We start from the raw sequence: 12619 nt of genomic DNA, 5'->3' as shown, positions 1-12619 counted from the left end.
TTGGTCAGAGTCCAGAGCAGATGTTTTTCCACCACCGGCTTCTGTGAGAAATGCATCTGGACAAATTGTGCAGGCCGGATTTTGAAGTTGCAGTGACTGACAAGTTTGACATAGGATAAAACAGACAGGAAATGTCTGGTTTTTTTGTGTTGTAATGATTTATATGTATGAGGGGCTTCAAAAAAGTAACAGCTGCTTTTATCTGCAACTCAATGTATTCTTTCTGTGTAATTAAGCTTGTATCTGTCAGTTAACCTCTTCCCCCCCACCCCCCTGAACTGACTTGTAACATGACTAGAGAATGCCGGTGACTGTTCGTTCAGCAGCATTAACATGAAGCATCCCTGTGTGATTCTGCTATACTAAAGGGATTAAGAACCTTGTCTAAAAAGATATAATACATGCTTAAATAAGGGAGGTGGTTATGTGAAGAAATAATTAGAAGATACTGGCGGACATTTATCAAGAGTGTTTGAGACAAAATTTTGGTAGTTTTTTAGAAATCCATGTAAAACTGTCTCAGGCACCTTAAGAAATAACTAGATAGTGCAGTTTCCTTCTAAAACTGTTGTAAAATAGGAGTTAGTAAGGTCTCTCAGACAGCGCAGTGTGTGAGGGCTGTTGCTGAGGTGACCAATACATCTGCTGCATTGCATCAATGCCCAGCACAGCTTCACAGGACACTGGGCAACAGGGGGGCAGTGCATGTCACAAATCATGCCTAGCCTGCACTGCTGCACAAGCTGTAGAACTGCTATTAAGCACTTATTAATCTGCAGCAGTTTAGGGATGGATTTGCACTTTTCTTAACTGTAGTGCAGCTCTAGAAATGCACACTAAACTGTCACTATTAAGTAGGATTTAAGAATCTTTTTATTATTATGCAGAACAGTTCCCCTGCTGGTTAGAACAGTTTAAGAAGAAAAAACTGTAATGCTTTGATAAATCTGGCCCTGTGTGTCTAAAACACAATAAATAAAATGTTTCATTTTTGATGAATTGGAAATTGCTGTTAAGTTTCACATGATCCTATCTGAGCAGCTTGTGTGGCTCATGGTGTGTAATGTGATTGCTATGCTTGTAATAATCTCACAGTGCTGTACACTGACATGATGGCGGTGTAGATAAGGTTATTGCTCTGCCCATCAGATAATGGCAGACAGGCATGCTCACTTATCTAATCTGAAGATGTGTCATTCCTGGATAGGCTGGGAGTTGGCAGTCAGTGGTATTCTGCAGATTTGCTCACTAGCCTGACGTATATTTGACCCTCTCTCTGTGTGATCTTATTACAGGCACTATAGAGGAAAAGATCTATCAGAGGCAGATTAGCAAACAAGGACTTTCTGGGGCAGTGGTTGATTTGGCAAAGAAGTCTGATCATATCCGTTTTTCTGTGGATGAACTCCGAGATCTCTTCACCCTGCATGAAGACAGTGACTGTGTCACCCATGACTTATTGGAGTGTGACTGTACACAGACAAAGCACCATACAGGTAACCCCTTTATCCAGGTAGCCCTGCCTGTCACAAGTGGAACTACACAAATGGGAGATCAAACACTTAAAGTGGAGACAAACTAAAAACTGATCAAGCCCTGCACAGTAATAAACATTACATTTTAATATTAACACAACCTTTTTTGTCCTCTAGAATTACCTCCTTGCATTGACATATACATGATTTCTCATGAGCCTCCCTGGAATCCCCTTCCAAAACACATCTTTTACTCTCCAACCTTATTTGGGGGGGAAATGCTGCCACATTATGTTTACTTGTGGGAAACACTGAAGTGTAATGTATTTTGGGGGAAACTGCCACATTATGTGTATTTATGTGGAGAAATGGTTCCATGTATTTTGGGGAAAACTCTGTCTCATTATGTGTTTTTATTTTGTGGGGAAACGCTGCCTCATTTTGTGGGGAAAGGCTACTGCCTGTATTATGTATATTTTGCGGAAAACTGCTTTCCAATTACCATATATCCTCAACTATAAGTCGAGAAATTTAGGTCTGACTCAGAATTTAAAAGTATAGGTGTAAACCTATATTCAAGTCAGACCCAAATTTCTCTTCTTATGCCCACGTTATTCACACACACGGAGGTGTGACATGACATAACCTGTTGCATTATTTTCACACACGGAGGTCGGCCAGAGAGTGGTGACACCCCTTTGGAGTTGGCATAAACTGGCAACAGAGTATGGGGGGGGGAGGGAGGGGAGACACAATACTGGCCACACTGATAAGGAGGAGGGGCACAATACTGGCCACACTGATGAGGAGGGGCACAATACTGGCCACACTGATAAGGGGGAGAGGGCACAATACTGGCCACACTGATAAGGAGGGGCACAATACTGGCCACACTGATAAGGAGGGGCACAATACTGGCCACACTGATAAGGAGGGGCACAATACTGGCCACACTGATGAGGAGGAGGGGCACAATACTGGCCACACTGATAAGGAGGAGGGGCACAATACTGGCCACACTGATAAGGAGGAGGGGCACAATACTGGCCACACTGATAAGAAGGAGGGGCACAATACTGGCCACACTGATAAGGGGGAGAGGGCACAATACTGGCCACACTGATAAGGGGGAGAAGGCACAATACTGGCCACACTGATAAGGAGGAGGGGCACAATACTGGCCACACTGATGAGGAGGGGCACAATACTGGCCACACTGATGAGGAGGGGCACAATACTGGCCACACTGGTAAGGAGGAGGGGCACAATACTGGCCACACTGATGAGGAGGAGGGGCACAGGACTGGCCACACTGATAAGGAAGGGAAAGAGGGAGAGACACAGATTCTGGTCACACTGGAAAGAACAGATCAAAGTGGTAATGGCTGCATGTGTGGACCTGGAGAAGTTAATGACTGCACTTAAAGAAAACCTATACTAAAAATTAAAAGTCAAAATAAACATACACAAGTCATACTTGCCTCCCGTGCAGTCTACTCCTCAATCTATTTTTCCTCTCCTGCATCCTGTTTGTCCACTGTGATCAATAGAATTCTCCGTCCTCCATTTTGAAAATGGCTATTACCCTATAACAGCTTCCTGGTCAGCACACTGTTAAACTGCTATATCGCCCACTTGAGCCATAGGGAAACATGGACACATCAGTTCTCCTCACAGCTGTAACTGACAGCAACTGATATATAACTGGCAGCAACTGGTATATTTCAGTTCTGACAAAATGTTGTCAGAACTGGAAGGGATCATTGTCAGAAGAAAATGGTGAGCTTCTGAGAGGAACTGATGGCAAGGTAACTATGTAATGTTTATTTGAAGTTACCTCGTGTGTTTATTTTAAATAATTTTACTCAGTACAGGATCTCTTTAAAGGCCATGAGGGGTAAATGGCTGCAATACTTTATGCAGTGCAGCTATTAACCCCTCCTGGTCCCCAAGTGCAGCCATTAACTTTGCTGGATAGACGTATATTTGAGTCATTAAAAAGTTTCAGCTTAAGAGGGTGAAGTATTGGGTCGACTTATACACCTGGTCAACTGATATTTGTGGATAAATGTTATCTGTACATTGGGGAGAAATGCTGTTAATTGTGTGTGCTCCTGGTACAACTAATACTGGGGCACCTCAGTCAATTTAGGGAGGGGGTGCTAATACTGGGGCACACCAGTCAACCTAAACTGGGAGGGGCCTGATAATACTGGGGAACACCTGCCTACCTACTGTGGGGGGGGGGGGGGGGGGTTCATCGGGCATCTGAACTGGGTACAAAAACTAAGACTAGGGGTGCATCTGGCTTCTGGGATGGGGAGGAGAGAGTGTCAGCTACCTACAATGGTCCAGCCCCTCTGTGCAATGTAAGATCGCTTTGTCAAAAAGTTTGCCCACTTCTGAGCTGGGTAGGATTGTTGTATTTTCTATTTATAATGCTGTGGGTGCAATATAGTCAAAGCTTCTTTTCAGTATGATTCTTCTTTAAAGCTACGTACACACTACAGATCCCTGTTACCCAGCAGGGACCAGGACTTGATTCCTGGGGCATTATTTCAGGGCGTGATGCTGTACAGACAAGTCGCTAGCCTACAGCCTAGTGATGCATCTTCTTCTGTGGAGAGGGGGGGGGGGGGGCGGAGGACCGTCATGAATCAGAATGAAAAATATGCATCAGAGCAGTAAACAAAACGTTATGTTACGAATATATCTTTCTCTCATTTCAGGCTTTTCCACTGAAAGGGAGCTGTTGGCCAGAAATTTCCAGCTTCGCAAGCTGTTTAATGGGCCTAATAAGAATGTTTCCATGTCTGAGCTGATGCAGTGGAAACACTTTTCCGTGGAGCAGAACTGTTGTGACCCCTTCCTGCAGCCGGCCAAAGAATGTATTTCCTTTGTGTTTCAGAACACAACAAACAGCCAGACAGCAGAGAATGCTGAGCTGTAATCATACAGATCAGACAGCAGAGAATGCTGAGCTGTAATCATACAGATCAGACACACACGAGTTTTCTGTAGACTGTGGATCATACAGCATGTAATTTGACACTGAGTCAATGAAACTCTGCACCTACTGAATTTGACTGGCTCAGTTTCACGCTATTTGCAACAAATCTTGAATGTTTGCATCTCGTGGTTCATCTCCGTTTTGCTGCCTGTAGCTTTATCTGATGTGCGCAATGATCAGATATTTCATAATGACTGATAACATGAGCGCCTGCCATGCACTTATGGGAATGTGCGCACGCGCACTGCAGCATGACTGACGGCGACTGGTTATATTACCAGGCAAGATTGTAGCGGAGCCACCCGGGAGGATGGCGAGTGAGGCAACGGAGTACATGGGGCTGGAGGAAGCCCCAGGTAAGTATAAATGCTGCATCTTTTATATCTCAGGTTTCCTTTAAAATGGTTGTGAACTCTTGCACAGGAGAGAAGGAAAGCATACAGAAATCTGTTTAAAGAGAACAGTCTGTCTTATTCTCCCTTCTCTGCAATTAATGAGCCAGTGTAATGTGAGCTGTCAGCTCTCTGCCGAATTGTGAGCTAATATGTAAACAGGAGGTTAACCCTTTCTGTGCTCCCAGGATACCAGGAAGCAACCACACTGCAGCATCTCTGTAGGAGGTCTATAAACTGTAACAAGGACATTTTTTTAAAGGTTATTATACAGTTGCTTATCTTTTAGAGTAGAAAAGTAGTTCTGAGATCTGGTCCACTTTAGCCTCTTGAGGTCCTCAGTGTTAAACCCCCCTAAATACCAGTCCATTTTGCATTAAATTGGCCACTGCAGCTTTAAGGCCATGCTGCAGGGCCACTCGACACAGCACACAAGTGATCCCCCCTTTTCTCCACACCAACAGAGCTCTCTGTTGGTGGGGTCTGATGTCCCCCCCCATGTTTGTTTGTTTGTGTGTTGTTGTTTTTTATAAAAATAAGTTGGTTTTTTTTACTACTGTAACCCTCTCCAGCCAATCCCTGTGATCAGCTGTCATAGGCTTCAGCCTATGACAGCCGATCACCTCTCGATCTCAGGAGGGGACAGCCTTATCACACGGCTGTCCCCAGTACAGCGCTGCTGCAGATCACAGCGCTGTACATGTAACAGTCTCCCAAGCGGCGATCACCGCTCGGAGACTGATGGCGGAGCTCCACTCCGCCCACCAAGCAGGAGATGCGCGCGCACCTTGCGCGCGATCTCCTGCAAAAACAGAGCCCCAAGACTTCACGCAGATCGGCGTTAGGCGGTTCTGGGGCTGCCTCCGCGGCCACGCCCATCAGCGTGACGCGGTCGGCTAGTAGTTAGGGACCAGAGGCTTTATTTTTTTTAGTTTTTACTCTTGTGATACCTGTGATTGGCTCACAGCGATCACATGGTCTGGAGCCACTTAAATTGTCTCCTGACTGGCACATGGGTCTCGGCTGTCATTAGAGAGCTGAGTTTAGCAGCGATGGATGCGCTATCGCAGCAGGAGTGCAGAGAGCCAGGTTATTGAAAGCGAAGTCCTGACTAAGAGAAGAGGCTGTGAACAGGATATCCGCAACAAGTTAAGCACCTTTCAGTAGGACAAATATAAACATCAGCCATGATCCATGTAACCCCAAGGCAACTGTAGCCAATCGCAGACAGGCAGTGTTACTCCTGGTAAGGGCTGCTTTCATTATCACCATACAAATCAAATTTCAACAGCAACTCTCCAGAGTGTATTAAATGATAAAGATGCTAATCCTGCATTCAAACCTTTCAAAACGTTTTCTGCGGTTATGGTTTGGAGTTATCACAGTCCTTAAGAGCACTGGCCCTTTAATTGCCATTGCCATCGGCTGGCAAACAGTTGCATGCTGTGGGGGGGGGCTTTTAAATACATAATTTAATATATTCCTCCTCTTCCCTTTATTTCCCCCTCCTTCTAATGACATAAGACAGTGCACATCCTAGTAAAGACCTCAGTGGGAGTGTCTGAAGACTCTGGGAGGAGGGCAGGTAACGAATACACAATTAGCAAGAGGAGAAAAAAAGAGTGAGGGAGAAAATGTCAGGATTAGCTTCATTCAAAGGTAACCAAGATAAAAACTGTCTAGAATAGGATTCTCTGCTTTTCCTTTATAAAATTCACAGGAATCATAACGTGGACAGTGCAATACATCTGTTATGTAAGTAGAACTAGTATCTATCTACTTATACTGTATATGTGTTTTTTTTTCTATTTCTAGGTTAGCATAGGTGTCACTTGTTCTTTAAACTAAAAGCATATAAAAACACATACATTAAAACTGAAAAGCTGTCCTGCCCTTGTCTCTCAGGTACTATGCATTTTCATGCACTTTTGTATGTACTGGATCCACAACACACAAAAAGCATGCAGCTGTAGGTTGTGCAAAAGCTTCCAGTAATAACACATAGATTTACAGGTGAAACTCAAAAATGTTGACTGTTGTGCAAGTCCATTTGTTTCAGTAATTCAACTTAAAAGGTGAAACGAATATATGAATTAGGAACCCTTTGCAGGCGTTTTGGATTAATTAGCTACTTTGAGTCTAGAACATTGAATATTTTCACAATATTCTAATGGTCTGAGATTTTGATTTTGGGGTTCTCATAAGCTGTAAGCCGTGCATGTAATGAGACTATTTCATATATTGGTTTCACCTTTTTAAGCTGAATTACTGAAATAGATGGACTTTTGCACAATATTCTATTTTTTTGAGATTCACCTGTAAACTGGCCGATGGGGCAAGATGAAAATGCAGCCCTATAAAGGAGCTGTTTCCAGCCTCTAGCTGCCTAATACCAGATTAGTGTTGCTAGGCAACACCCAAGTGACACGGTTTGTCTCTATGGGGATTGAAGGAAGATTGCCCAATATCTTAAAGAGCCTGGCCTTAAAGAGGAACTATTAGCTAAAAAATGTCCCCCCGCCCAAAACACATATGTAAGTAGATAAATACTTGCTCAACTTACATAATAGATGTATTGTAGTGTCCACGTTTTAAATCCTGTGATTTCTTTATTGTTAAATTAGATTACTCCTGTTGCTGGCAGGGACCATCTTGTGTGCTCTGGCTGGATCCCCCCACCCACATCCCCCTCCTCCCTGCACTGTTTCTGTGCACAGCGAGAAGGAATAAATGCAGCAACAACAGATTCACCTAATAATGGATCCAAGTGCTGCCGTTCCCATGTATTCTCTGCACTACCACCGGAGGCAGTGCAGAGAATATAGAAGGATACTGCAGTGCCTGGAACCATTATTCAGGGACTCTGTGTGCGCCGCCTTCATCCTTCCCCGTTGTTCAGTGCGGGGAAGAGAGAGAATCCTGCGGCGGTGGGTGGCAGAAGGACTGCGGGGGGGGCGCAGACATGCTACTGGAGGAGGGGGGCAGAGGACAGTGACAGTATATAGCCTCTGGCCCCCCCTCCCTGCGCTTTTACAGCGGCAGGACCTTCGGAGAGAAGGGGAGACCAAGGTGGCCAATCAAAGAGCAGAGAAGTAAGTGACAGAGGCATCAGCCAATCAGGCTGATTCAGCATGCTTGTCACTTCTCTTCTGTGGCCGTGCGTACGCTCTTAGAGCCTGGGGGCACGAGGAGAGAAACTGCACATGGAAAAAAAAGTAAGGATAATTTTAAACTTGTAAATTGCCTGATTGGCATCCTTTCTACTAATATATCAGCCTGCAATGTAGAACTAATTGTATACTTTATGCCTAACAGTTACTCTTTAACTGTTTATGGCGTCATAAATTATGCCCGCCCCCTCTTACCTCATTAAGTAGCTCCCATAGCCCAACTGTCACTAGTTGGGAGATGGTGACAGTAGGCCAGTAGGAGCAGGCTGGTAAAGAAGGAGGGGGCGGGCGCTATTTACTACATTTCCCAGGAAGCATTGTGGTGGCTTGGAGAAAACTCCACAGGTCATCTGATTTACATGGATGGGCTAGAGGAGCAGCCAACCGTGGGAAAACAAGGGCACTTCCCAAACAGCACACTGCATTACAAACCTCCCTTACGGGGGGGTTAATTGTAAAAAAAAAAAATGTATCCTGGATGCTCAGTGCACTCTAAGGTGCTTACACATTATGCTAGAGTTTCCACCTTGTTTGGGGCCATCTCTGCCAAGAATCAAGAATGTATTCGGCTACCGCGGTTTGTGGACGAAGATTCAAAGTGCTGGGTCATCTCAGCTGAGTGCATTGTTCCCATCCAGATTGCACCTGCTGGAAGGTGCTCTGCCGTGCTGTTGTCGCTGCTATCCTCTCCATAGTAGTGGCGAGGCTGTAGCTTAGCAACGTGTCTGTATGCCACTTGCCCCAAAAATGTTACTTAATGGATCGAGTCCACAATCACTGCATGCATCTGCATGCACCGTAACCACTTAACGACCGCCTAACGCCAATAGGCGTCGGCAGGTCGTTAGTGGTTTAGCATGGAAACGGCCGCTCCATTGCCAGAAACGGACCTTTCCATGCCAGTTCACAGAGGGTGTCTCCGTGAACAGCCTGCGAGCCGCCGATCGCAAGCTAAATGTAAACACGTGGGGAAGAAATCCCCGCTGTTTACATCATGCGCCGTAAAGGAGATTGGAGATCCCCGGCCTCTGATTGGCCGGGGATCGCCGGCATATGATAGGCTGAAGCCTGTCAGTTCCGGCGCAGGACGTATGTCCGTCCTGCGCCGCCCAGGGAAAGGAGGGGAGGGAAAGCCAGGGAGGGCGGAAAATGCTGCGGAGGGGGGCTTTGAGGACCTGCTGATCTGCTGAGGGTCCAGGAGTAGTTCAGAAGCTGGTGTTTCAGTATACAATAAATAGAACTGCAAAAAAGTTGTATTGTGTAAATAATTTTTGTTGCTCTGAAAAAATGTTTCAAATAAATATTTTTGTTTTGTGTTTTTAGGCAAAAAAATTTGCAATAAATGTTTACTTTTACTGTTTATTTTTGAAAGGTGGAAGATCAAAAATAACTTTGCCCAAATTGCAGGAAGAAGTATTAATTAATTCCATGCTGTGGTCAGGAACATGGGGTCAAGCTGATACAATGAAAACTATAAACTACAGAAAAGACCACTAAAAAAGGATTAGAAAATCCCTTGTGAACTGTAAAACGAAAGAGAGAAAAGGTCCGTAATACATAGAAAAAGTTCACGAGGTTCAGTTGCATTTTGCATAGTGAGCAGGCGAGAGACCACATAGTGCCCTATATGGATTGAACAGTGTTGTGGATGAATTATGTGATCTGTGTGTTGCTGTGTATTAGAAGGAGCGCAGTACCATTATACATACAATCCATTTTCCAAGCATACTGCAGGCCTGTCGCTAGATTATGAGCACATGAGATTCTAGAAGAGGCAAGTGATGGAAAATTACTGAGACCTGCCTTGCTGGCGAGTTCCTTTGACTCCATGTTAGAATTGGAGTGGACCTCTAAGATACGGCACTCCTTCGTAATCCAAATGCTCAGTGATGAGCATAACTAAGAAAGCATCGAGACAAAACGGACCTACCCTTCCAAGCTTAGTAAAGGCTGTTCCAATGCAGAAGTTTCAGGCCCCTTTTCACACTAGTATTTTTGTTGCGTTACCCGTTTTTACTGCAGGCTAACGCTAAAGCAATTAGTGTGTGGGACATTTCATACCTGATGCGCTGCAGTGGAAGTATTGCATCTGATGCAAACGCTTTAGCGCATTATGGGTCAACATCCGCAGTGACATGTGTTGACTGGAAGTCATGAAAGATATTTTAAACTTTTGTGGTGCGCATGCGTGGAAGCAAATGTTTTCAATGCACTTCCATGCAATTTGTATTTCGGCCATAGGAAATGAGCTCTAGAGAGCCGCACTCATAATTTGCTTTGCTACCAAAATTAACATTACTGCGCATCAACGTAGGTGTATATGAGGCTTCTTTTTAGCATTGCGATTCGATCATTTGATCGCAAAGCTATCGTAGGCTGCTAATGTGAAATGGGCCTCAGTGGAAGCATTTTGTGGTTGCAGGCTAAAGACCAACTCTCATAGGGGCTGATTCACTTATCTCATGACTTATCTCATCATACTTATTTTTCATCTTCTCTCTAAAATAATTTTCAGCAGTCTCCAAGCATCAAATTATACTATATTGCCAAAAGTGTTCTGACACCCAGCTAAATCATTGAACTAGGCGTGTTAAAGCGGACATAATATTCAATAAAGACATGTTTTCCTACTGTTTATATGCCATACGGTTATCATATTTGCATTTGTGCATAAGTAGTAGTATTCATTTAGAAATTACAAGTTCCCAAAAGTACAGTTTTTTTGCTTTGAGAGCTGACTTTGCAATGTATTCATAACTGGTTTTATTAATTATGTTTTGAAGGCAGGAATGCTTTGAGTGTCCGTCTGTGTCCTGGAGCTTTTGCACAGTCAGAGAATGTGTCACATTCCTCACTTGATCCAATTAAGTAAACACATGATAACATTATCTAAACTTTGCATGCGTCCAGATTTCTCTGCACTGATTTCTCTGTAACCCTTTGAATGCTGTTCTATTGAAAACAAAAATGGTGGTAGTATATAATATGCTGTAAATAATTTTTTAGAGCAAAGAAGAAATGCTGGGTTTCATTCCGCTTTAAATCATTCCATTGCCACTGGTGTATACTTAGATTTTTAGACTTACATTCTTAACCACTTAACGACCACGGTCAGCCGATCGGCGGACCTAGGTGTTAAGTGGTTTCACATGGAAACGGCCGCTTGTTCGAGCGGCCTTTCCATGTCAGTTCACGGAGGGTGTCTCTGTGAACTACCTGCGAGCCTCCGATCGCGGCTCGCAGACGAAATGTAAACACGCGGGGAAGAAATCCCCACTGTTTACATCATACGGCGCTGCTGCGCAGCAGCGCTGTAAAGGAGATCGGCGATCCCCGGCCTCTGATTAACCGGGGATCGTCGAATTCTGATAGGCTGAAGACTATTAGAGGCGGCGCAGGACGGATCTCCGTCCTGTGGCGCCCATAGCTTGCGGGAGAGGGAGGGAAGGACGGGGAGGCTGGGAATCGCTGCGGAGGAGGGCTTTGAAGAGCCCCCCCCCCCGCAAGGCACAAGTAGCCGGCGGCAATCAGACACCCCCAGCAGGACATCCCCCTAGTGGGGAAAAAAAGAGGGAAAATCTGATCGCCCTGGCTGATTCCTGATCTGTGCTGTGGGGCTGAGAGCCCACGCAGCACAGATCTGCGCCAAATCCCCTGGTCGTTAAGTGGTTAAATTTATTGGAGATCCTGTACCAACATCTTTACTGCTGGCAAGGAGAATCACTATGGAATTAGGGGTGGAGGTGGAGTTTCACCTCTCTAAGTAGTGTACAGGAACTTTGCATGACCTTCCTGAGTGCTCTGGGGAAGAAGGCTGCATGACATCATAGCCTCCCTAGACTATACATCACTAGGAGGGAGGGTGGAGCTATTTACCAGTATACAAAATCATATAGATAAGAAGCATTTCTTATTTAGAGACCAGTAAAATTAAGGTAAGGTATGCTGAATAATTTATTACAGTCTACTTGTCTTTAAAGTGACACTGAAGCAAAAAAATATATTATATTATATAATGAATTCTATGTGTAGTACGGATAATTGGCAGCACGGTGGCGTAATGGTTAGTGCTCTCACCTTGCAGCGCTGGGTCCCTGGTTCGAATCCCAGCCAGGTCAACATCTGCAGTGAGTTTGTATGTTCTCCCGGTGTCTGTGTGGGTTTCCTCCGGGCACTCCAGTTTCCTCCCACATTCCAAAAAAACATACAGATAAGTTAATTGGCTTCCCTCTAAATTGGCCCTAGACTACAATAAATACACTACACGATACCACGATACATACATAGACATACGACTATGATAGGGATTAGATTGTGAGCTCCTCTGAGGGACAGTTAGTGAGAAGACCATATTCTCTGTACAGCGCTGCGTAAGATGTTGGCGCTATAAAAATACTAAATAATAATAATTGATAGAATATTAGAAGCCAAGAAAAGAGTTTCATATTTTTATTTTCAGTTATATAGCTTGTTTTATAACATTGCATCAGTCTCTAACATTTCCAGTTTACAGATTTACATTCTGTATTTTAAATAGTGAAATAGAGCATAGCTAATGACCCTTTGAACTTC

General features: G+C 44.4%; 1 protein-coding gene across 3 annotated transcripts in view; it reads left to right on the top strand.

The window, feature by feature from the left end:
* The window catches only part of RAD54B (RAD54 homolog B), a 114626-nt gene extending 103944 nt beyond the window's left edge, over positions 1–10682 (top strand). For all 3 annotated transcript variants that reach the window (XM_068237663.1, XM_068237664.1, XM_068237665.1), the window contains 2 exons: positions 1296–1496; positions 4205–10682. In XM_068237663.1, coding sequence (XP_068093764.1) covers positions 1296–1496; positions 4205–4425 — 422 coding nt within the window. In that variant the 3' untranslated portion in view covers positions 4426–10682. The remainder of the gene's footprint in view (positions 1–1295; positions 1497–4204) is intronic.
* Positions 10683–12619: the final 1937 nt, after the last annotated feature.

The sequence above is a fragment of the Hyperolius riggenbachi genome, chromosome 5 (genome assembly GCF_040937935.1).
Source record: "Hyperolius riggenbachi isolate aHypRig1 chromosome 5, aHypRig1.pri, whole genome shotgun sequence".
NCBI lineage: Eukaryota > Metazoa > Chordata > Amphibia > Anura > Hyperoliidae > Hyperolius > Hyperolius riggenbachi.
This window is presented reverse-complemented; position numbering and strand designations above follow the sequence as displayed.